The 23,160-nt window shown below is 46.9% G+C and overlaps 1 protein-coding gene across 2 annotated transcripts in view; it reads right to left on the reverse strand.

The window, feature by feature from the left end:
* Window positions 1-1,475: 1,475 nt before the first annotated feature.
* Window positions 1,476-23,160, reverse strand: part of TXNDC16 (thioredoxin domain containing 16) — a 44,058-nt gene continuing 22,373 nt past the window's right edge. For both annotated transcript variants that reach the window (XM_052696553.1, XM_052696552.1), the window contains exons 14-20: window positions 18,007-18,175; window positions 17,207-17,343; window positions 11,964-12,048; window positions 8,269-8,407; window positions 7,560-7,720; window positions 5,846-6,036; window positions 1,476-4,440 (exon numbers count right to left, since the gene is read on the reverse strand). In XM_052696553.1, the coding sequence (XP_052552513.1) occupies window positions 4,151-4,440; window positions 5,846-6,036; window positions 7,560-7,720; window positions 8,269-8,407; window positions 11,964-12,048; window positions 17,207-17,343; window positions 18,007-18,175 (1,172 nt within the window). In that variant the 3' untranslated portion in view covers window positions 1,476-4,150. The remainder of the gene's footprint in view (window positions 4,441-5,845; window positions 6,037-7,559; window positions 7,721-8,268; window positions 8,408-11,963; window positions 12,049-17,206; window positions 17,344-18,006; window positions 18,176-23,160) is intronic.

Below are 23,160 nucleotides of genomic sequence, written 5' to 3' on the forward strand. Positions count from 1 at the left end.
CGCTCCGTCCCCACTTCTGCCTTGCTTGGCCCATTCTGATTCTTGCTTTTCCAACTTGAGCTCCCCTTCTTCTGGCCTCTCAGGCTGGGCAAGTTTCCTGTACGGACACCTGCGCCGCTCAGCCTGGGGACGGAGCGAGACACCTTAGGGTGACGGATGTAACCCCAGGAGGAGATGCTGGGATGTGGCATCTCTCTGTTGGGAAGGGAAAATAGAGCGAGAAGGCGTGCGGGGATTCTCAGCTCCAGAAGGAAGGAGGCAGAGGGGATCCAGCCCCTGTCTGGCTGAGCAGGACACACATGAAGCCACGTGTGGCAGCTGCCCTGTAGGGAACCGCAGTCCCCGTCTCTCCCCTGGCCACGATTGGGAGCACAGCTGTATTTTCATCAATGGAAGCATCAGGCACACATCCTCAGCAATAAGGAAACCCGGCCCGCCCCAAGGCCACTCGTTATCTCACATCCCAGCTCCATCCTGCACCCTCCCTGTCCCAGATGTGCGTCAGCGCAGCTCCTCTGCCACCTCATGCCAACCTCTGCCACCTCATGCCAACACCACACCAGCTCCTTCCCTTCTCCCATCCCCTCCAGGGCCCTGGGATTGCAGCCCGATGCTTTTAAAATTGGATGTCCCTGAACGAGGCCCACCTGCCTTGCGCCCCTCACCACAGGGGCTGTTCAAAGAGCCTCAGCTGGTAGCTCTTCCCCAGCCACAGCTCCAGGAAGGCTGCCATCCTCCTCCTCCTCCTTCCCCCAGCCTTGCCAGACGCTCCATCCCTGTGGCACCAGGAACTGATGAGCACAAGTGACACAAGCCAGGACACCAGCTCTTGTCTTGGTTCACATCCTGGCAGCGCTGGCAGCTGCCCACACACAGGCACGTGTCCTTCCCATGACATCTGCTCCTGCATGCTTCCTCCTGCTGCAGCCACATCTTTAGCCATCCTACGGCTGTATTCCCACTGCATAGCCACAATAGGGTCTGTGGCCACTGGTGGTCTGGGGCACCGAGGCAGGGAAGGGTTGATAACAGCTGATTTGGAATGTTCACCTTCCATCCCACCTGAGAAAAGCTGTGGTTCACCCAGAGGGTCACAAAGCTGCAAGAACACGACTGCTTTCACGTCCATGGTCATGCAACCAAACCCCCAGGGCTGGCTTCCAAGGGGATCAGTCTGCTGCCCTGAGCCACAGACCAGAAACACTCCGTAACAGTTCTTCTACAAGCTCTTTAAACATGAAAAGCTCATCCCACATGCTCCCTTAGTCCCTGCAGTGAGCACTCCTCTCCTTCCCTGCTCAGTCAGACCACAGCTCCCGGAGCACTCCGTACAGCGCTGGGCTCTGAGTTAAACTGTTTTGCACTCAAACACAGCCATGTAATCCTACTTTTGCATCCTCATTTTATCTTCTGTTCAAAGACACCTCAGACACCTCTCAGCTGCCCTGGGATGCAGAGCTCTTCTTTCTCAGCTCTTTTCACTCGAGGCCATCAGCATTTATTATTTCTTTCCATGTTGGTCTTCTCAGAGCCACAGCTACTAAAAAGAACACAATGCAGGACTGCTGCTGCCAGCAAATGCGAAGGCTGTAAGATACAGACGACAAACTGCTCTCAATATGCAGAACATTTTCTTTCTATATGCATATATCCGGGTACACGCATGCCTGTAAAGATTTCCTTCATGCCCAAGAGCTTGAGATACACAACAACAAAGATATTTTGTGTTTAAAGAAACAGCCAAACCCAGAGTCAAACCACGAGACCTGATGCAGCCCAGGACCCTGACCCAGACCTGTGCTCAGGGCCAGCAACCCCACCTAACGCAGCCCATGGCCATGAGATGTGGCCAAGCATGTCTCCTCCGTGGTGCCTACAGCCGTGGCTGCACAGAGCTGCTGGCTGGGCTCAGGGCTCCTGGCACCTCCCTGCTGGGAGGCTCAGGGTTGGGGGACCCACTGGTGATATGGGTGCTGAAACCCTTAGAGCTGTGAGTCCCCCAGCCCTTAGGCTTCCTGCAGCCATTGTCCCAACCCCCAGCAGCAAACAGGCCCTCAGCCATCAGTACCCTCAGAGGGTATCAGTTTCCTGGACCCCCATTGCCTTGATGGCAGTTCTCCAGGATCGATTAAGCAGCACTAGAGGCAGCAATTCTTCCAGCCAGAACTGAGATGTGGCACTGACCCCTAGTGACAGGCTTCCACTTGGATGCTGAGCAGCGAAGACCTGTGATAGAAAATGACACGCAGCCAAAAGCAGCGGGGATCCGGGAAGGCTCCTGGTATTGCACAAAATCTGCTAAGTCAGTGATCCTCCTGCAACTGCACTCAGCAGCCAAGGAGCCTTCCTGGAAGCGTGCTTCCATCCTAGACATGCTGCTCCAGGACACAAATGCACATCTCAAGTTGAACTTGAGATAAGAGTTTATTTAAGAGATGAATGAAAAGCCCAAACATTGCACTTTGTCTGCCTGAAGAGTGATGCAGTAAGAGGGAAAGCAGCCACCAGTGCTGGGTTAGTGCTGGAAATTACCCGTGTACAGGTCATGGAGCACAGCGTTACAAATTTGAGTTGCAGAGGAATGATGGGAACTCACAGAGGCTCTGCTTGCACACTGACCTACTCCTTTCCTTGGGAAAATGCAGCTGCATGGAAGACTGTGTACTGCACATTTATTACTTTAAATACATACGTTCTGGCTCTGAGCCCGTCAGAGTCCAAAAATGGTCTGTTTCAATTATGGGCTGCATGGAGGGCACAGAACTAATGGTCTATTCCTTGGCATTTCAAAATATTCCCATCTATGTGGGCTGCTTGCAGGACGAGAGAGACTTCACAGGGCTCTCAGCAGATCCTTAACATTTTTTCCCCTCATCAGTAGCTTCAGAGCCACAAACAGGGGGAGGACCTGACCCTCCCCTCACATCTCAGCAGGGCTGTGGAACAGAGCAGATGTTTACTAAAGGCAGTGGGAAGACTGTTGTGGCCATTAGTGGAATTAGACAAAGCTTTCTTCCTAAAACATTGCTCCGTCCAGGTCATGTCCCATGCTGTCTTGCAGCACGGAATCAGACCGTCCCAAGGAAAGGAGCAGAGGCTGAAATGCCACTTCCCCACGCCCCAGATCTCCCACTCATCACCAGAAGGATGTGAAACAGCTCTGTCCCACATTGGCACCACCTGTCCCCAATACTGCCAGCCTTGCCTCTCACTTCTCCTTATCTCTGCACTGGTCTTTCTGCAGATCTCATTTCCTGCACCATCCTTGGCTCAGAAGGCACCAACCTCACTGCTGTTACCCAGACCAAAGAAAACGAGCAAAAGCTGTAAATAACCCCCTGGGCTCACAACCAAGAAAATGCCAGCATTGAGCAAAGCCACCTTCCAATCTGCCCGCCTTTGGGCTTTGCTGGCAAATCTTTATTTTGGGTACTCGCAGCTGTTGTGATGACCTGAGCTCTGCATAATAAAGCTGCTTTAGCCAGATATGCCATTACCCCTGGGAATGAGAACGCCCGTGGATTCAGTTCACCACTCAGGTGTAAACAATCGCATGTCAGTTTAAACACTTTAGCCTTCCAGCCAGAGGTATGTTTGCCCTCCCAGCTCTGCACAGTTACCGTGCAGATTTAACTGTTTATGGAGAGCACAGCTTGCCAACACAGGTCTGTAGAGCCTCTGCTGAAACGAAGGGAAGATAAATGTTCTTTATCCCAGAATCACTCGCTCTCTTCCTGCTCAGATATATAGCAACTGTGAAGAAAAGCTGCAGTGTTTCAACTTTTCTGGCATAATTTCTGTGTGGGCAAGCCCTCAGTACGCCAAGTGAGCTCACTGCCTCTCCACTAACGAACAGGCAGGCAGAACTCAGCAGCAACCTCCATGAAGACCTGCTCTCACAATTTACTGTGAAATGCAACACGGCCTGCACCCAGGAGGGCCAAGCTACGTGTCGTATGGATGTGTTTCTGCTATCAGAAATCACAGGTACCACAGAACTACCTGCAACAGAACTACAGACAGAACTACAGAACTGCAACACAGAATTTAGACCGAAACTTAAGGGCCATCCCTGTCGATTTACAGTTGAACTCACTTCTCTCTCTGCTGCAAAGGCTCACTGAGGGCACTGTCCCACAGCCTCCCGCTCTCACAGCTCACTGTGCCTCCTGGCCTGCTTTTCCCTGCCTGCCAACCTCGGGGCTGTGCCCCGCAGGTCCCTCCCTGGGCCCTGGGCTTTCCCTGCTTTCACCCCGACTTGCTCAATCAGTTCCTCTCTGACTGTGGCTTTTTCTTCAGAGCCTTGCAGCTGCTGCTGCTCCTGTCTGTCCTCTTGGTGAGAGGAGGTATGGAGGGTGAACTCGGGCCCTGCAGCCTCCATCATCTGGAGGAAATCGTAAGCAGGAAGAGGTGGTTTCCAGTCTTCCTCAGACAGGGTACCTGCAAGGTGAAGACAGTCTTTTGTTAATAAGTTAAGAGGCTGTGATGTAACCCACTTTACAGTCATTTCCATTTCAAAGCAAATATGGCTTTTCTGCCCTTCCAGTGAATGCAAAATTAAAGATCTCTTTTTAAAGTTCACTCTTTCTTCTCCACAACTAATAATGCCACCCAAACCAAACCAGCCACAGATGCATTAACATTTACAGGAGCTGGCTGAGGGCTCAGCTCCTCAAAGGCTGGTTCCTGTGTCTTCAGACATCAAGCTGTGAATTTTACAAGCAGCAGCACTCTCTCTCTCTACCAGTGAATGGATGTTTCACTCAGATCTCAAATCACTGTGCTAATGACTTAGCATTACTGAAATGCCATTAGGAATGAGGTGAGACTGCTGTCTCTACAGAGAGGAAGCAGCACCATTAAGCGAGGATGCTCTTTAATTTGTGCTTTTAAGGCTGATCACACAGACCTAAAAGCTTAGCAAGGAGGCTGATGGCTGGCAGAGCCCTTGGCCATGCTGCCCAACCATCAGAGCACCCCTCTGGCACCTGGAAAGCTGAATGAAGGAAGGTCCTTAACTGGAGACCTAAATGACATCCATCCTTTGGCACTGGAGATGGGAAGAGCTGTGGGAGAAGGGCTGGGTCACAGAGCTGTAGCAGCCAGGCCACAAGTGATGTCTCTGATTACTGAGAACACCTCCATATCCTACCTTGCCAGGCTGCTGCTGCTGGCGTTTGAAAACAATTGCTGTGAAAGGCTTATCTTAAGATTCCACAAGATCAAACCCCCATTTCAATTCAGGAGCCTGAAGCAGGCCATCAGCCAGCTGTTCCTGAGTTTGTGGCACCCAGTGGCTACACCTACCATATGAGGAAGGCACATTTACACTGCCTTCCTCCAAAGCTTCAGCAGCTGATCAAGGAAGGAAGGGACTTAGTGAAAGGCTTCACAGCAAATGCCAACCGTTGATGTTCCAAAGACCACAGCAAGGCTTCTGCTTCCTCACACTTTCCTGTCTATAAAAATGCTGGAAGTTGCCTAAAGAGAAGCTATTTCTAACGCTAGGACTCTGGAGATTTTCTTATTAGCAAGCAATGTTTCAGCAGGTCTGTTCTCAGCAATCAGAAAGCACAGCCAGGTCTGGGGATTATACAGGGAAGAGATGCCGATTCAGAACTATTCATGCTTGGCTCTGAATGTTAAACAGTCCTGCAGCAAACTCGTGAGTAAGGGTATTCTGTTCTGGCTGGACGATTTGTACTGCTCCAACTCAAACTAGAATAGCTAGTTTTTCCATAATTAAATTCCAGGACAGACAATTTATTGCACGTAGCATCTTCTCATAAACAGACCAAAGCTAACAGTGCATGCTTAGGAACATTTCAAACGCTCATCCACTTACTGCTGGGAATCTCCAGTCCTGCCTTCAGTTTCTCCAGCCAAGATAAGATGTTCATTTCAGTGATTGACTGCTCTGATGGGAACTTAAACACTTGACCTCCAGCATGAAGGTTCACCCAGACAAGAGCAGGCAGTGAAGGTATGGTGGCAAAGTATGCCTTCAGGACCCCACGGCCCACTGGAGTGTTCTTCCTGTTGGGGAGATCCAACAACGTGCTCAACAATAGTTTGGCAGCAGAATATGTCCTCGGGGTCAAGAAAGCATTAAAGCTCTCAGGCTACATTCAGCAAAACATGTGTGCATTGTTTTACCTATGGAACAGCTGTAGAAGTTCACAGCTCAAGGACTTAAGCCCTTATTGTCTAATGGACAGGGAGTGGACAGCAGAACAGTTAAGAAATCCTCTAGCAGGAGGAGCAGGGACAAATTCTGCTGGCACAAATTCCGCACAAAGGTGTGAAATCTTCTCCACCACAAGTTTTTAAGAGCAAGTCAGATGGGAATGACACACTGCAGTTAACTCTCGTAGTGCTGGACATCTGCTGTGGGAACTATCAGCTCCTGTCACCTCCCCGCAGCTGCAGCAGCCACCAGCAGGTAGAAGTGGTATGAGCTGGTGCAGAGGGCTGTGCTCATGCAATCCAGTCCCTTGGCATCTGTGGAGTGGTTTCCTGCAGTCAGTGGGCAGAGACAAGGAGTTGGAATGGCAACTCCTCCAAGAGACACAGGGAGAGCCAAAAGAGGAGATCCAACTAAGATGGAGGGTCAGCAAGGACACAGAGATGATGAGTCCTTCAGGTGCTATTTTCAGGCTCAGTGATGCACAGGGTCTGAGCTGGCTTTCACCATGGGAATGAGGTCCTCTTTCTAGGATTGTGTTGCTCTTTTAAAGCCAGTGACCATTTTCTGCCCTGGTAAAGGACAGCTTATTCTTTCTCAGTAAAAGAGAACAGAGGCAGATGTGTAGGTGGGGAAGTTCCAGGGACTCTCATTTCTTGCGCATTACTGGCAAACAAAGTTAGCTAAACTCCAGCCCACGCTGCTAGGCACTTCCCAGACTTCAAAGCACGCTATGATTAAGACAGTGAGGTGGCTCTGGGCTTGAGCAAAACAATCAGAGGTTAAAAACTGAAAACTTACACAGGAGGGGAGGATTTTTAAAAGTCCCCTTTCCTATCATTATTTTTTTTTTAATTATTTTTAGTGCCTAGATTCATTTTGTTTCTCCATTATTTTTCAGGTTTGTCTTACAGAGCTTCTTCCAGAAACTTTCATTTTTCCCCACAGTCAGCAATCACTAATTGGCCCACTGTGTTTCACACTAATTGCTGATGGAATAATTATATTAAGACTCTCTAGGAGGGCAAATTTACTTCTTTTCTTCCACGTGTAAAAAAATAATAATAATAAATTCAGGTCCAGAGTGAAGCTACCACGCAGCATCCTCGAGAAATTTTACTCTACTGGCAATTACTTCTGCAATCAATTAAGGTTTTTACTAATTTTACTTTTCTGTGCAATTTTGCAGCTGCCCAGCATACATACTGAATCACTGCTAAATGATTTGGCCTCCCAACCCATGATGATTTCAGACCCAATGATCACATTGCCACATCGATAGCGTTCTGAGTAATTGCAGGCTCTGTTTTCTCCTTGCCCTGCACTGCTAAGAGCAAGGCAAGGGGAAGAAACAAAGAGGTTTTAGCATACTCACAAGTTCAACCAGCACGACACAAATGCTTGCTGAGATCTCCCTTTTGCCAGTGTCAGCATTTCCTTGCTTTCTGTTTGACCAATGTCACCGTCGCTAAACAAGATGAGGAAAGGCTTTCCGAGTTGCAAGTAGTGGGGCAGATTTTGCACGGTGATTTCTGGCTGCAAGACACCAAAGCAAGAAGTTGGTGTGTAAGGGGATGAGGGAGCAAGACAAAATCAGACTTTCTGTTCTTACATGAGTGGGTCAGGGGCTGAGCAAAGCGGTGGGGTTTGCGTTGAATGCGAGAATCTCAAAATCCAGTGTGGATTTGGGGACTTCAGTGCACTTTGGAAATGCCTACACCCATCCATGCCTATCACAAGGCAGGTCTGAATGAGAAGCTGTGTGCTTTGAGATGAATGGGTGTGAGCAGAAAAGCAAAGCAGGTTTCATCCAGCTTATGTGCAGGGAGCAGGCCTTGGAAGATGCCTACAACAGTAGGTCCAGGACTAAAAGCACCAGCCAGCCAACCGACTCCCAGGGCCTCCTCCCAAGGGACAACACTACAAACAACACATTTCTGGCCAGACTGTTGGCTCCAAGTCATAAAAGATAAAAACAATGGGAGCAAATAATGAGCAAATGTATTTATTTTGCAAGCTCAGTGCTGTAATCAGCGCTTCTGAAAATGACTTCAGTGGAAAAAGGACACGTTTCTTTTACTTACAAAAAGGTCCAGCAGCTCATATCTGATCATCTCCACGATGTCCTGTGCACTCTGCTTGGACAAAGCGATGCCTTCCACGCTCTGACTGCTGCTCCTGGCAAGGAGGAGGGCAGGAGGAGACACTGCGTATTTATGGGACCTGAAAAAAACCCAGCCAACTCACAGCAGGTACCAAACATACACAAACTAAGCTTTCAATTAAGGCAGGGGAGGTTTGGGTTGGATATGAGGAGGAAGTTTTTCAGCCAGAGGGTGGTGAGGCACTGGCACAGGTTGCCCAAGGAGGCTGTGGATGCCCCATCCCTGCAGGCATTCAAGGCCAGGCTGGATGTGGCTCTGGGCAGCCTGGGCTGCTGGTTGGCGACCTGCACACAGCAGGGCTTGGAGCTGGATGAGTTGTGCTCCTGTGCAACCCAGGATCCATTCTAGGGTTCTGTGATTGTATGATTCTATCAATTGAGCTCCATGGGCTTTGATTGTTGGCAGTTTTGTGCAGTTCTGCTGAAGTTCAGCAAACGTTACAGCAGCAGACATACCCTGTGACTCACTTTTATCAGAGAAACCAGCCCCTCTGTTGCTCCTCAACATTCTTTGGGTGAAAGAGTTCAAGGGCATTAAAAGAAAAGCTGAGCAGGTGGAAATAGCAAAAATAGGAGAAGTCTGAGCAATGACAGGGGCACCACACCAAGATGGGTGAGCAACGTGCTGGAAGTTTGAAGAAGTTCACCCTAAAGACTCCAGATGTCACCGCCCAGAGGAAGGGTGAAACAGAGGAAGTGAACAGCCCCAGCTGTTTCTTGGGGGTGTCTGTAGTTTATTTGTCAAAGGCTGCTGGTATTTCTTCAAAGGCTGTGACACCAGTATTGCTGGGGAAGTCAGCCTGTGTGAGAGAAACTGAGGGCATTTTGGGCTGAGGAGGCCTCTGATTTCCTTTTCTAGGGTAATCTGGTGTGCCTAATCTCCTTTTTTCTGTATGAAGAAGATGCAGCGTGGGGGGAGACGTGCTCAAATGTGCTTTAAAGGCCTTGGTGTTTGGTGTTTCATGCCACAAAGACAAAGCAGGTGAAGATGACACCAGATAAGACATTTCTGCGCCCTTCGGTTCAAATGCAGACCTTTCACTTTGCCCCTCACCCCATTTCTCTGCTGGGAAGAAAACACACCCACTGCACATCTGCTAAGGGAAAGCCAAGACCTGCACTGGTATCTTGACAAAGAGTGGCAGTAATGACCTTCCTGAGGCTTTCAAACCTTATCAATCCTTTGCTGACCTGTTCTTGTGCTCGTCAGAGCTTTTTCACTTTCATTTTTCTGCTTTTTTTAGTCCGTTCTGCTTTGGTTTTCTGATCATTTCCACTCACTCAGGTGTGGGGGTTTTTTTTGTTTTTTTTTTCTGTTTTTTTCCTACCAGAACCTTCCCATTTTTCTCCAGATCACCAAAAGCACAGCAATTTCTTAACTCTCATCACACTGTGACACCAATGGAAAGCCAGACGCTCCAGGAACTCTTGCAGCTCACACCCCAAAGGCCAGGGCTGTACCTCACACATTTTTCTTCCCCCTAGAAATACCTGTCAGTCCAGCCCTGAGCTGTGCTGTGCCCTTCCTGCCTGGATTCACGAGCTCCTTGAGTCCAGCACGTTATTTCACACCTCTGGTCACAGCTGGGAATCCTCTGAGCTGCTGAGAAGATCTGTAACTTCCCTGTTGATTGTTTTTTCAAGTTAACTTGCACTTGCCTTTGATTGAGAACAGTAAAACCTCACAAATATTTTAAATTCTGCTCCTTTTTCAAACTCCCCAAGTCTTAAAGAGACACTCTGGCAGAGCCACGTCTCCAAGGAGGTCAGAACTCTTGTTCTCTGTGTCTAAAAAGATGAACTCATTCAGCAGCCTTTGATAAGGAAGCTCCCAACACTGCCAGAAAACCAACAAGTTCCCCACCTAATAGCTTACCCTGAAGTCACCTCTGATTTTCCCAGTAATATGACCAACACCTATCAAGTGGTTGCACTGCTGCTTGTGACAGCTTTCTATTTATAATAGCTGGCATTACATGGGTAATACGAGACTTGCATTTAAATCAAAAACATCTGCAAACAAATGCTTGGCAGGAATCTGCGACATCTAAATATGTGAGAAATAAATGACTCCATTCAAAGTATTTCTTCATTGGTGCTTTGTTGCATTGGTTCCCAACGGACCAGGTGTTTGCTGAGCAAACAGTTTTGTTTAGAACATTCCTTGGTGCATTTTGTATACCTTTTCTTCTGGGGGAATGTGAGCAGGGCCCAGTTTTCTGTGAGCTGGGAGCCACAAACATTTCCTTAGTGTGAGCTTAGCAGAAAAACAGCTTTTCTTCTCTCGAGAAGGGAAGTGAGCCCGACTCTTGCATAAGGAATTCCTGTAAGTGTTTACTTTCTACTTACACTTGAGAAGATGACCATCTACAGTAGCTTCACCCACAAATAACAGCTAAAAACACCTTCCACAGCCAGAATCCAAACTTGGCAGAATGAATATCAATACAAACTGCATTAACTATCCCAAGCAAATAGGAGCACTCTCCAGACTATGGCTGCAGCAGGAGGATGGAGATGTGTTCTTGAATGCGTCACTGCTGACAGGACACAGACTTCTGCTGGTGTCATCAAACACAGCAGGGATGTGGCACGTTCCTAAGAAACTAGCAAAAAGAATTCACTGCTATGTTAATGGCTGTTAAAACCCACGCCAGCAAAAAGGGACACTTGGGGATTTTTAATGCTGCACTGGTGGCTGATTCCTGATGGGAACGAGATGCTGGGAGAAGACAAAGACCCCTTCTGGATCTCCCTGCATTTATAAGCACTGAAACATCCCTCACAGCCTGACTCAAAGCACTTTTCCTGTTGGAGGAGCGAGCATGAGCCTTAAGCTAAATGTACAGACCCATGGACTCTAAAGTCCCATTAGCTACAATTTGGCTTAAACTGAGAGCTGCATTTTCCAGCACCCAGAAACAATTCCTATTCCACTGGTAGCCAAGAACTCCTTGCAAGAAGGCAGCACACAGACTCTCTTTTGGTTGCTATTTGCAAACAGGGTCAACCACCAGAGCAAGAGTCAAATTTACACCTCTGGCTTTGCAGCATCCCCCCCTGCACTTCACTTCCTCACCCACCACATGCACTTCTACAGCATCAGAGCACGGAAGACAGAAAAAGAAGGTGCAGAGATGGCAGCAATAGGCAGAAAAATAGCAAGTCAGCATTTCTTCTCAAAGGAAAGAGAAGGGCAGAACTCTTTTTTTCTTCCTCACATTCTGATCTAGCTAAAAAATAACATTCTTCCAGCCTGTTTTTTCCCATATAGGTTTGGTCTTGTTTTACAGGGAACCCAACAGATGCGTGAGGGACTGGCAGGGATAGAGGCCTAAAAATACCCAGAGTGAACCTGAACAACAGGAAGGGAGCTGACAGTTCATAACAACAGGGTTAAATAGGTCGCTTGTGGAAGGGCTGTAAATCAGCAGCCCAGTCACTGCTCCATCTCTCTTTGGCAGAGTCCTGAACAATCTTGCTACTGGGCTAAGACATCTGTAGATGTTTGGGCTGCTGATAAACACTCAGCATGGGCAGAGACACTCGCTTTAGGCAGCAGCTTTCACTAAACGCAGGTCAGTCTGAATTGTCACAAAGAAAAAAACAACTTACAAAGCCAAGACATCATCTTCGAAATACATCCCTGTTGTTACGTGCCCACTTAAGATGCTTCCTGCCTCTGTGAAGGCTTCCCTGACTGTAAAAGAGACAAAGAATCATAAATAAACAATAGAAAGAGAAGTGTCAGCTTCCTTCTGGAAGTCAAATCACCACATCTGCATATGTAACACCCTCCCACAGCAAACTGTCAGCTGTGAACAAAAATATGAGTAGTGGCTGATGAGAAATGGGTGCATCTCGTGGCCACAGGCTACACAAGGGAGGAGTTGGCAGCCACTGAAAGGATGAGAAGGAAAGAGTTCCTATTATGAGAGCAGCCTTTGCTCTTTAGCCACCAGCACCGAGTTTCCAGGATCTGCATGACAGAGATACTGATGGAAAGTGAAATGCCCTTGAGAACTTAAAGACCATAAGTGGTGTTCTTAAAAACAGGAGACCAATTAAAAGGCTAAATAGAAATCTTATAAATCACAGCAACCTTTTGGAAAAGACTACTGCAGGAGTGTTAAGTGGCCAGAACTCTCTCCCTCAAGTGTCTTTTTGTCTTATTGGGCTCCTCCAAACAGGAGGATCTGTTACAACCACCAAGGGTCCAAAGGCACCTTGAAGGCACACTGTGTGCCACTGCTTCTTGCAGCTGCAAGGAGAGGGCTTTCCCTCTGCTATCACAGTTCAGAGTGCAGCATCAAACCATCGATCCTTAACAGCTGCTAAGGTCTACTTCTCACCTTAGGAAGCCAGTGAACTCACAAGATGGGGATAAAAGGTGACTCCCTTTAATCTGTAACAGCTGAATCTATCTGTGCTCAGAGATTGAGAGCAGAGCTCCAGAAGGAGCCAGCTCCAAGAGCTGGTTTATGCCCTTATAGAAACATCCTCAGTTTTAGGCAACTGGATCCATGGAAGAGACAAACTTTGTGAGAATATGCAAGCCACAGTGTGTGAGCTTGTAAAATGCACTAGATAAAGATCAGGGAGAAAAAAAAACAACACTGCCTAAGCAGGCTGAAAATGGGGCACATTTCAGCTCTCCCACTCTTTATATCAAGCAGTTGAAGACAACAAAAAAGGCTCTTCTCGTTTATGTTAGAGGAGTCAGGTCTTCCCACGAGTTGAAGTTACGATTCAGATACAGCTGTGATAAGTGTTGCTACAGAATGCAACTAAAATCTCATTCAGACTGAATTTATTGTTCCCTGTAATGCGGATCATCGTGACAAAACTGGCCAACCCAGGCACTTGGGACCAGTGACTCAGACCTCAGTAAACTGGAGCTGCCTCAAAGCTCTTCACTTTTTTGTTCTTTGCCTCTCTGCCTTTCCAGCAAAATTTAAGGATGCATTTTTCATTGCGATCCCCTGGAACCACGAGGGCTACAAGCTTTTCTTTATACTGATTTCTGAAAGAAAGCTTGGATCCTTAAAGGAATGGCTTGTTGGGAGTTCAGACACTGCAAGAAATAACACATGCCACAGTGCTTGTGACACAGGTTGCCCAATTAGGCTTGTGACCATAGAATGGCCTGGGTTGAAAAAGATCACAGTGATCATCTAGTTTCAACCCCCCTCTGCCACATGCAGGGTCACCAACCACCAGCCCAGGCTGCCCAGAGCCACATCCAGCCTGTGATGTCAAGCAAATCAGGATCTGACACTGGTTTTCAGATTCACTTGGTCTTCAGTCACTTGATGTCAACAACCCAAGTGATCAGATGATGAGGAACAGTGAGAGCTTCGCTCTGAGAGCTTCACCAACAAACCCTCTGCTAACGTGGTGGCCCAGCTACAGCAGAAAAGGCCATGAAGAAGACTGTGAGCTCTGCGAGGCACGAAGGGACCCAGTGTGATACACAAAGAGCAGGCTTAAATCCAAACATCCTCAGGAGAGCACTTCCACTGGCATTTAACTTGAAACACTCACTTGAGACGTAAGTAAGCATGTGCTCAAGTGCTGCCCTGGAGAGGCCTTGGCTGCAGGAATTCTCTCCTAAATCAGGACAACATTCAGCACAGTCCACACTTGGGACTCGTAGGCTCATTCCTGCTGTTCCCTCGCCATCACACTCTGCTTTGCAGCTCCTTCCTATCACAATTCCAGAACTGTCAGCATTTTGGGGACAATTTGTGACAGACCCAGCGTCCCACACAGCAGCCTCGTAGTTCTGTGCAAGAAAACCTACATGCACACAGTTCCACAACAGATACAGAGCACTTCCTAAGAGCTATTTATCCTGAAAACTATATGAGATGGTAGATTGTGTAGCACTTTGCTTTCTTTATCGAGTGAAAGCTTGAAGCTAAGCTGCTTTCTGCCTTTTGCTGTTAACTGTGCCTGCTGGGTGACAATGGACAGGCAACACAAGATCTCAGAAAAAATGAACGGGGATCAATCCTTCATCATCTCTTCTAACACAACATCCAGCAGCCCACAGAATGCTTGGGCAGCAGTTACTGGAAAACAGGAAATTCACAGCCATGTGTAAAATCCTCCACAAAATAAACTCACTGCCAAGGCATGCTGTGGATACCAGGCAGAGATTCTGATTATGCCAACACAAGCCATTAGATACAAAGCAGGAGGGAGATTTCTAGACTAAGGAAGATCCTGAATGATGATTCCTGGAGTCTAGTTCCATGCTGCCAGGGAAAGAAATCCCTCTGAACATGTAATTGTTTTCCTAAATGTCTGCTGTTGCCATGCTGGAGAGAAAAAAATATGGGTCATGTGGGTCCTTTCTTTATTCTGCCCCAACCTAAGTCTGATCACGAGTTGAAGTGAGCAGTCTGTGCACAGACAAAGCCCCACAGACAACTTCAGATAATGTTTAATGCTTGATTTACACCGATGCTTGGCAAGCCCTACAACGTTACCAGAAATCTGAGGAGCACAGGTGTGTTCTTGAACAACTGCTGCACGTCTCAGGACACAGCCCTAATTCCAAATGTGCTCCTGAGTAGCAAATGAACCCCTGTAAAGTTCTCCCATCTTCCAGGAAAATGCTCATTCACTGCCCTGGTAATACTCTGTATCTCCCTGCAATCCATTTCTATTATGGATAGAATCTATTATGATTTTTTTTTGACAAAACTCTTTTAGCTCACATCCATTGAGTTTCTTAATATAGTTCTCACACTAAATGATGGAAAAAGTCCAGAGCTTCATTTAACTGGGCATCTCATTGCTCTACTTCAGTTAACTGGAAATGGCAATGACGTGACACGTTGCTGGTTCAGGTAACAACAGGAATTCTTGCTATGAGAACATAAATATGAAACTTCCAGAGAAGTCTGCAGGCTGTTAAGGACAGCAACGTGGTTTCCCTGACTCCTGGTCTGGGTTTGGTGCCAAACAGCTGGCTCCAAATTTCTGCTCCCTCAGATTATACTGCGTGACACTCAGCTATCCCTCAGGCTACACACTGAGAAAGCATCCCATCTTTCTTCTCCCTTGGCATCCGTGGCTGAGTTACCCAGACTGCAGATGCCATTCTAGATTGCAGCCTGAGCGTGCCCCAGGGGAGGAGGAAACCTTGTGGGTTCCATACAGAGCTGTTTGGAAGCCTCCAAGCCCTGTGTTTCCAAAGACAGAAGGTCTAGAAGGAAAGGAACATCTTCTGCACATAAACAGTCTGAGCTCACAATGCCATCTGGATCCAGGCAGGTTCCCTGCAAAGAACTCGTCTCACAGATCACATGCTGTCTGCAGTGCTGTCATCTGGGCTAACACAGGCACCACTGCTGCAGAGAATGGAATACATGGAATAAAAGGATGATTCCAGAGCTCAGCTGATGAAAACTAGGGAAAAATGTTTGAAAGTTTTTTTGAGACCAGTAAGATTTTCTGCTGAATTTAACACTTAGACACAGGCCCTCCAGAAGAAGGAAGGCATGCTAGATGTCACCTGGCTTGGTGAACAAGGCCGAAATGTTTACTGCCATTTTCTTCTGTTCTTATCTCTGAGCACAGTGGATTCCCTCTGAACCTCCTCATGCAACTCATTAGCTTTACTGCATTTAACCAAAGGTTACAGGCACGCTGGGTCTTCAAAAAGAAAAACAGTCTGAAATTTTGATCTTGACAAAGATCATAAAAACATCCCCCTTTGAGCACAGTGACTCCTAGAGAGAGTGGTAAATTGGAGACTGTGGGGCTGGAAGATCCTATCTGCCCACTGTGGATATGATGGAAGCATTACATGACATTCCTTTTCTAGACTGACTTTATTCCTTTCTCCTCATTAACATGTCTGATTGCCATTCTGGTGCAGCACTCTATGTAACAGACAGGAGAGGCACAACTCCAAGTTTCAGCCACCCTGCATTCCTAGCATTGACCAGGATGACACTGACCAAGAATACAATGTGAGATAAATTGAGATAAGATCAGAACACTCCTTCTAGCAACTGTGCTTAGCACTTACAGCTGGGACCAACCACTGCAGAAACTGGGCTCACCTATTGCAAAATCCAAAGAAGGATTTCAGAGGCTTGGTAGCACGTCATTCCTGTTTGATGCAAGAACTTTGCATTTTACCTCACTGCTTTTTTTTTGTATTTCAGACTCCATGTCAGTTTCAAGTTGAGACTCCAACATTTGCAAGAGGAGCAGTCAGTAGGATAACCACCAATGCAACAGTGGAAAGAGCTTTCTTTTAAAAAGCATGCTATGACATTACATGTGGAATACAAGAAAAGACTGATGAGTCTGGGCTTGTTCAGTCAGAGGCTGAGAAGAGATTTGAGAGCAGCTTACAGCTCCTTTGAAGGAGACTCATGAAGAGGATAGAGGCAGACTTTTCATGGTGAGGGACAGGGAATACAACAGGGACAGCGAAATTGTGGCTGAGTAAATTCAGATTGGCTGTTTGTGAAAACACCTCTTTGTGCAGACAGCTGTGCAGCCCTGGGACAGGTCATCATGGAATTGTTTTGTACTGGTCCAAGCACGCCTCCAAGACCTGTCAGGGCTGTCACATGTCAGCACAGTGGATATAGTAAATATGTCCACAGTTGCTGGCTGATGTCAGAATATAAACTTTAGGTGCCACATATGGAATTACCCCAATCTTCTACTTACAAAAACCAAGAAAGGTGGTGCCAGGTAGGCTTTGATGTGAGCAAACATGATTGGTTCTTTAGAGAAAATGAAACATGGAGAACTTCCCAAGCATCTGAAATCAACCTTCTCTGGTCAGCAATTAAATTCAAATGCTTAAGCCACAAAATCTCACTCACCTTTACTTGTGGCTGTGTTGAATACTCCCAGAACAAAAGAGTGGTGATAGGACGACAGCTCAGATGGAAGCTCTCCTCTTAAATACCGTTCTGCTTCATCAATCGTTGCCAGCTTCAGAGGGCAAGAAACTTGACTCCTATAGAAAGGCACACAAACAACGTGGGCTGCCTTCTTCACTTTTGGGATGAAGAGACAAAATCCTCATAACAACTCTTCCCTAACCCAATGTGACAGCCATTTGATCTCAACAGAGAACAAAACCAGCTGCCTCTGGGAAAGAAGGGCAACATCTAGGCACTGAAAGGCACTGGGACTGGTTGTGGTGAAGAGAATAGCCCTAAGCCAACCTGCCTGCTCTGAGATCCTTTCTGCACACAGAACAGTCTGGCATCCCTCAGCTAAACTGCAGAGATCACTTGTTTTAGAGTAAGGGCTCGGCAGTGCTTCCAATAAAACCAAAGAGGGTTTTGCCATTCATATGGACCACATTCATCTATTTTGCCATTCACCTTAGGACAACACCCCATCCCTGGACAGGGATCCACATAAAAAATAACTGAGAAGGAATTCTGTAGAGAGAGAAAGGAAAAGTGACAACAGATGATGTATTGTCCAAGAAGAGATGTTTTTGACAAAGAAAAGCACAGAAAGTTATAAAACTAATTTCCAAATCAGGTCTATAACAGGATCTGACATTTTTCCAAAAAGGAATGCCATTACACAGGCCACAAAGTATCCAAAACATCATCTGGTAGATGTGCCAGTGTTACAGTGTGGGGACTCATTAAAAGGCACTTACAACACGATGAAACTGGTCAGTTCTTCAGTTCCCAACATGCCACTGTACGTTATTGGTTGCTCTCCCTTCTTGTAAATCTTTATGGTAGGAAACTGAGTGACATTCTGCATTGTGCAAACACCAGGCCAGTCCCAGCAGTTTACTCGAGACAGCAAAATCCCCTGAGTTCCTGCAATGGAAAACAAACACATAGAAATAGTAAGAAAAAAAAAAAAGAGAAAATGAAATGCTTGAAAAAGGGAGCTATGTGAACATTTTTGGATGCTACTGTATATGTTTGTATTAACATACCAGAACTCCTATTTGCTTTGGTGTGCATCCTACTGAGCTGGATGCTAGCACACTGCACGTACATGGAGCACATCCAGGTGATCACTGAAACGTTACTCAATCATTCCTGGAGTGAAATGCTGCTCTGTGTAGGCAGGATGTCAAAATCCAGCCCAAAATAAGCAATCCCTTCCAGTCCATGCTGTCTCCCTCTTGAAGTTATCCATGGACATGCCGTACAGCACTGAATATAAAAGCAATTATTTCCAGACTACTACTATATTAAATATTCCAGCAGGTGTGAATGGATTAAAACAATAGACCACAGAGAGATTAAACCCAGGGAAGTGGCAGCTTTCACTTCTCAGAAAGAAATACCCAGAAACATTCACATCTGGATGCAATGAAAGCCTGAGGCAAACATCCAGAAGTATATATGGCAGTAAGAACAGGTGCTGGAAATACTTCATGAATAAGGCTAAGACAAAGAAACCAGGCAGGCCTTTGCTTACAGGAGAAAAAGAGGGAAAGTAAAGCTTGGCATGGAAGAGGCTGATGCACATGGGGAGGAACAGCCCCAGACACAACCACATGCTGGGGACCATCCAGCTAGAAGGCAGCTCTGCTGAAGAGAACCTGGGGATGCTGGTGGACAGTAAGTCAAACATGACCAGTCCTATGCTGCTTCTGCTAAGGCCAATGGCATCCTGGGCTGTACGACACAAAGCAGGTCATACTTTCCTCTGCCCTGCACTGGTGAGGCACCTGGAGTTCTGAGCTCACTGCCAGCAAAAGAGGCAACAGGCAAAAACCAGAACACAGGAGGATCCTGATGACCTCCAGAGATCCTTTCCAACCTAAACCATCCTGTCATTCAAGGCTTTTTTATTGAACGAGGTGCCCAGTATTGAAAAGTATCTAATTTACCTAAAACGTGGAGCTAAATACACAGTGAGAAGTTAAAGGTCACATAAACAAACTGCAATGCAATCTGGCAATCTGATGGCTTTCACTCTATTGTACCTATGCAAGATGCTCATCTCCAAGGCACCAGCAGGTACTTCAGGCCCCTAACTAAGAGGCTGGGTTTTTACAAGTAGGTAACTGGGAAAGGAACTGGAAAAGGAACTTTCCCAATGCTTGGGAACTACAGAGCAGTCAGTCCAAATTTGATTTCTTGGACAAGTACTAAAAAAGCCTTTTAATCATCAATGTGATAAAAAGGGATCTGTAAGCAATGAAACAGATGAATGCTGTTCTCTTGCATGCTTTCCACGAGCCCAAGACAGAGCACCTGCAACTTCAGCACGTCCCTATCAGCTGTCCTTTCATCTGCAGGCTGGGTGAAAGCAGCTGCTAGTCCACTGCTAAGTGTGTGCTGACTGGCCAGCAGGTGATCACTGGCCTCAGCAGCCACAACCTCCTGGCTGCTGCCTTGCCTGACCTGCCTCTTACCTACTTGCAGGTTTGACCAATGACAGCAGGGCTGTGTGCAGTCCTCAGGCCATTCGTCCTTCATGCCCACTGCAGGAATGCAGTATCTCAGAGATCTTTATACCTTTGCTAAATTTGTTTGAACAAGATTCAACAATTGCATGGGAAAGATGGGATGAAACGCCGAGACAGGGACACACGTGGAAGCAGGTCACTGCAAGATGTGACCTTCAGAAAGGGCAGATCAAAGCAACCAAGCCTTCTTCTCTGTGTGCCCTGGGTTTGATTCTGATCACTGCTTTCACTAGAGGCCTGGATGATGGAAAAACACACATCCAGCAGATGATCCTAGATTCAGAGGGGCAGAAAGATTTGAAGAGCAAATGCAACACTCTGTAACGAAGAACAGGATTGACATATATCATTAGTGCTGCAGATAAGGGCAAAGCTCACCCTTGGATGAACTCTCAACAGCATCTGCAAAATACAGAAGGAAAAGGATGCTCTTGTATTTTTTTCTGGTGATGCTTTTGCAGGACCCATCGAGCCTTCGTGCAAGCTGGAAAACACATTTTTGAAAGGTGTAAGCAGCTGAGAGAAAATCTGAGCGAGAGAGGTGTTTAAAAGACATGTCTCCTGAAGAAAAGGGCTGTTTCTTCCTAACAGAAATTGCCTGGGAAAGGGAAACAATAAAACCTAAGAACATGCAAAGTCTGGTCCTGAGGTGACGGTGGGATCTCTCTCAGTTGCCAGCTGGGAAAAGACGAGCAACAATTTATCCCCAGGCAGAGAGGCTTGACCAAGTATTAAAATTAGCTCCTGAGAACCAAGCATAGGCAAGTCTTAGGCAGAACAGTTACTGAAGGGTTTTAATCACAAGTTAGACATTTCTGTCAGGGATTGGCAAGGCTCCCCAAAGATGGGTAAAGACACAAGTGACCTCTGCGTGATTTCCCATCCCAAAGCTCTGCATCCTTGACATCTCACCAGACCGTTTTATACAGCTTTATTTTTCAGTTCTGCTTTGCAGCTCTTTCACAGGAGGAGTTCACCGCCGTTCTGCCTTGTGTCAAATGTATGGACAGAAGAAGCAAGTAGCAGCACAGAACTACTGGTCTGCAATTCCACTCAGACAGTCCAGAGCTGTCAAAACACTCCAAGAGAGCAGAAATGGTTTGTGTCATTCTCCAGGCTGTGAAATAACATCTCAATTTAAAAGCCTGCCCTGGGATTTATTTCACACCTCTGATCCGGTATGGCTGGTTCTCATCAACTGTTACCACATAATTTTGTGTCTTGCCCAACACAGAATAAAAAGTGGCACGCAAACTGAGCTTTGATGTCTTGTTAAAACTGCAAGGCTCCTCTGAGGTCCTCCAAATGGGATTTAAAGTATTTGGATACCACCTTGGGGGATTATGTACCAAGAATGACCAAGATCCCCCAAGGAAGCCCCAGCTGGCCTGAGGAATGCTGTGTATGGGATGACCACTCCGCCATCCCAAGCTGCACCGTGTTATTAATTACCAAACACACAGCAGTTTCAGGAGTTGAGTAATTCAGCAAAAGGCAGCACAGCCCTGTGGTCACTGTTGAGCTGCTGGATGGGAAGAAAGTTGAAGGAGAAACAGGGGATACTTCCTTTCTATGATTTTAGGTGCTATTCAAACTAGGGACGGAGAGAACTTCTGTTGTAAGGGTCTTCTAAAACAAGGACAAGATGATCATGGAAAGCTACAAGGAACAGTGCAGGATATGCAAAAAATCAAGACTCCCTTAAGCAGCTGGGCCTTTGGAGAGCAGGACTGGCATTTTCGACTTTGAGAGCTGGTCTGAAGTCTACAAGATGAAAGAGAATCAAGCTATCTGTGAAGTGTTGCACTTCAAGAGGAGGAATCCAGTGCAGAAAGGGAAATGACTACCTGCACAGCATCACTGCAGGAAAGCACGTCAGAGAATCTCACAGCCCACCAGCTGTTGATGTCTCACATATCTCATGTATGTGCTAACAGAAAATGAATGGCATTTGGTGTTCTGGCAGATCCTGGGTCAGAGGGCCCCCTCTCAGACCGCACCACAGCTTTGGGTATGGAAGCAGAGCTCAAAAGGAATGTGACAATCTGATCTCTTCTCTCTGGTGACAGCAATAGGACCCGAGGGAACGGCACGGAGCTGCACTGGGGAGGGTCAGGTTGGGGCTTAGGAAAAGAACCTTTGGCAGAAGATGGTCGGCCTGGAACATGCTTCCCAGGGCAGTGGTCACAGCCCAAGTTAAAGGAACATTTGCACAGTGCTCTCAGAATATAGGGCTGGGTTTTGGGTGGCTGTATGGAGCCAGGAGTTGGACTCAGTGATCTTTGTGGGTCCCTCCCAATTCAGGATATTCTATGACTCAATTCTGTGTGCTAAATCACACAGGTCTTTTTTAACATAAGTTAGAACTACAACTTCAGATCTCTGTCTCTGAAAGTCATTGGGCAGGAAGACCCCACAAGCATCAGGAGAGGGAAGTAAAATTGTTTTTCAGCTCAGTTTTTCAGCATATTGCTCTTCTTTTGTAGTAGTTTCCTCCTACCTTTGCAAAAAAGGCTAATGAAACATCTGAGAAATACAGTCACACCTTCACAGCCTTCTGTTGCAGGGGGGCTGCTTTCATAGATTTACGTTCTACATAAGAAAACAAGAGCTGCCCTGGTTAGCCTCAGTGCAGAGAGAATGGCACACTCTCAGTGCAAGAGCAGAAAATGTGCTCTTTTCAGCAAGACAAAGGTGTTTCTCTTGATCTCTCATTTGATCGGATCTCTTAACAAAGGGAAAACACTTGGAGGGCTGTAAACTTCATTTGATGGTGATCTGCTGACTGTTTGTTACTGGATGATTCATGGGGTCATCCCAGCCTCCAGCCTCCTCTGCACCCTCTTTATTTCGATGGCCTATTCTCAGTGCCATTTTCCATGGAAAATTGGCATCAAAAGTGGGCCCTCATCCTGTATCTATCTAAAAACGTGCTTCTAGCTTGGCTGACTCATGCCTCAAACAGCTGATCTTGGCTTCTGAGCCCTTGGGAGGGGTTTCACCCTGAACAGCAGATACCTGTACTTCTGGGGGAGCTGAGAAATTGCCCCAGAGCAACAGCCCATGTTTAATTCTCACTGCATAGCTCAAGCTCTTCTTCCTGATGCAGACTTCTGCCCCTTGCACTGGTGTATCTTCCCAATCACCTTGCCCAACCCTGCATCACTCTCCTGCTAACCTCAAACCCAGCTCTGGATCCCCTGACTCTGACTCCTACTTGGGTGTTCACAGATTCAGACTTCCATCAGGCTATGCCCCCTGCACTGGGACATTCACACTGATATGGCCTCTGCTCTGTCTGATCTGTTATAACTTCTGGATTCTTTAACCTCTTGACCCCAGCCTACCCTAATTCCCAGACCAGAAACACCCTCA

The sequence above is a fragment of the Tympanuchus pallidicinctus genome, unplaced genomic scaffold (assembly GCF_026119805.1).
Source record: "Tympanuchus pallidicinctus isolate F22 unplaced genomic scaffold, pur_lepc_1.0 scaffold3, whole genome shotgun sequence".
Taxonomy (NCBI): Eukaryota; Metazoa; Chordata; class Aves; order Galliformes; family Phasianidae; genus Tympanuchus; species Tympanuchus pallidicinctus.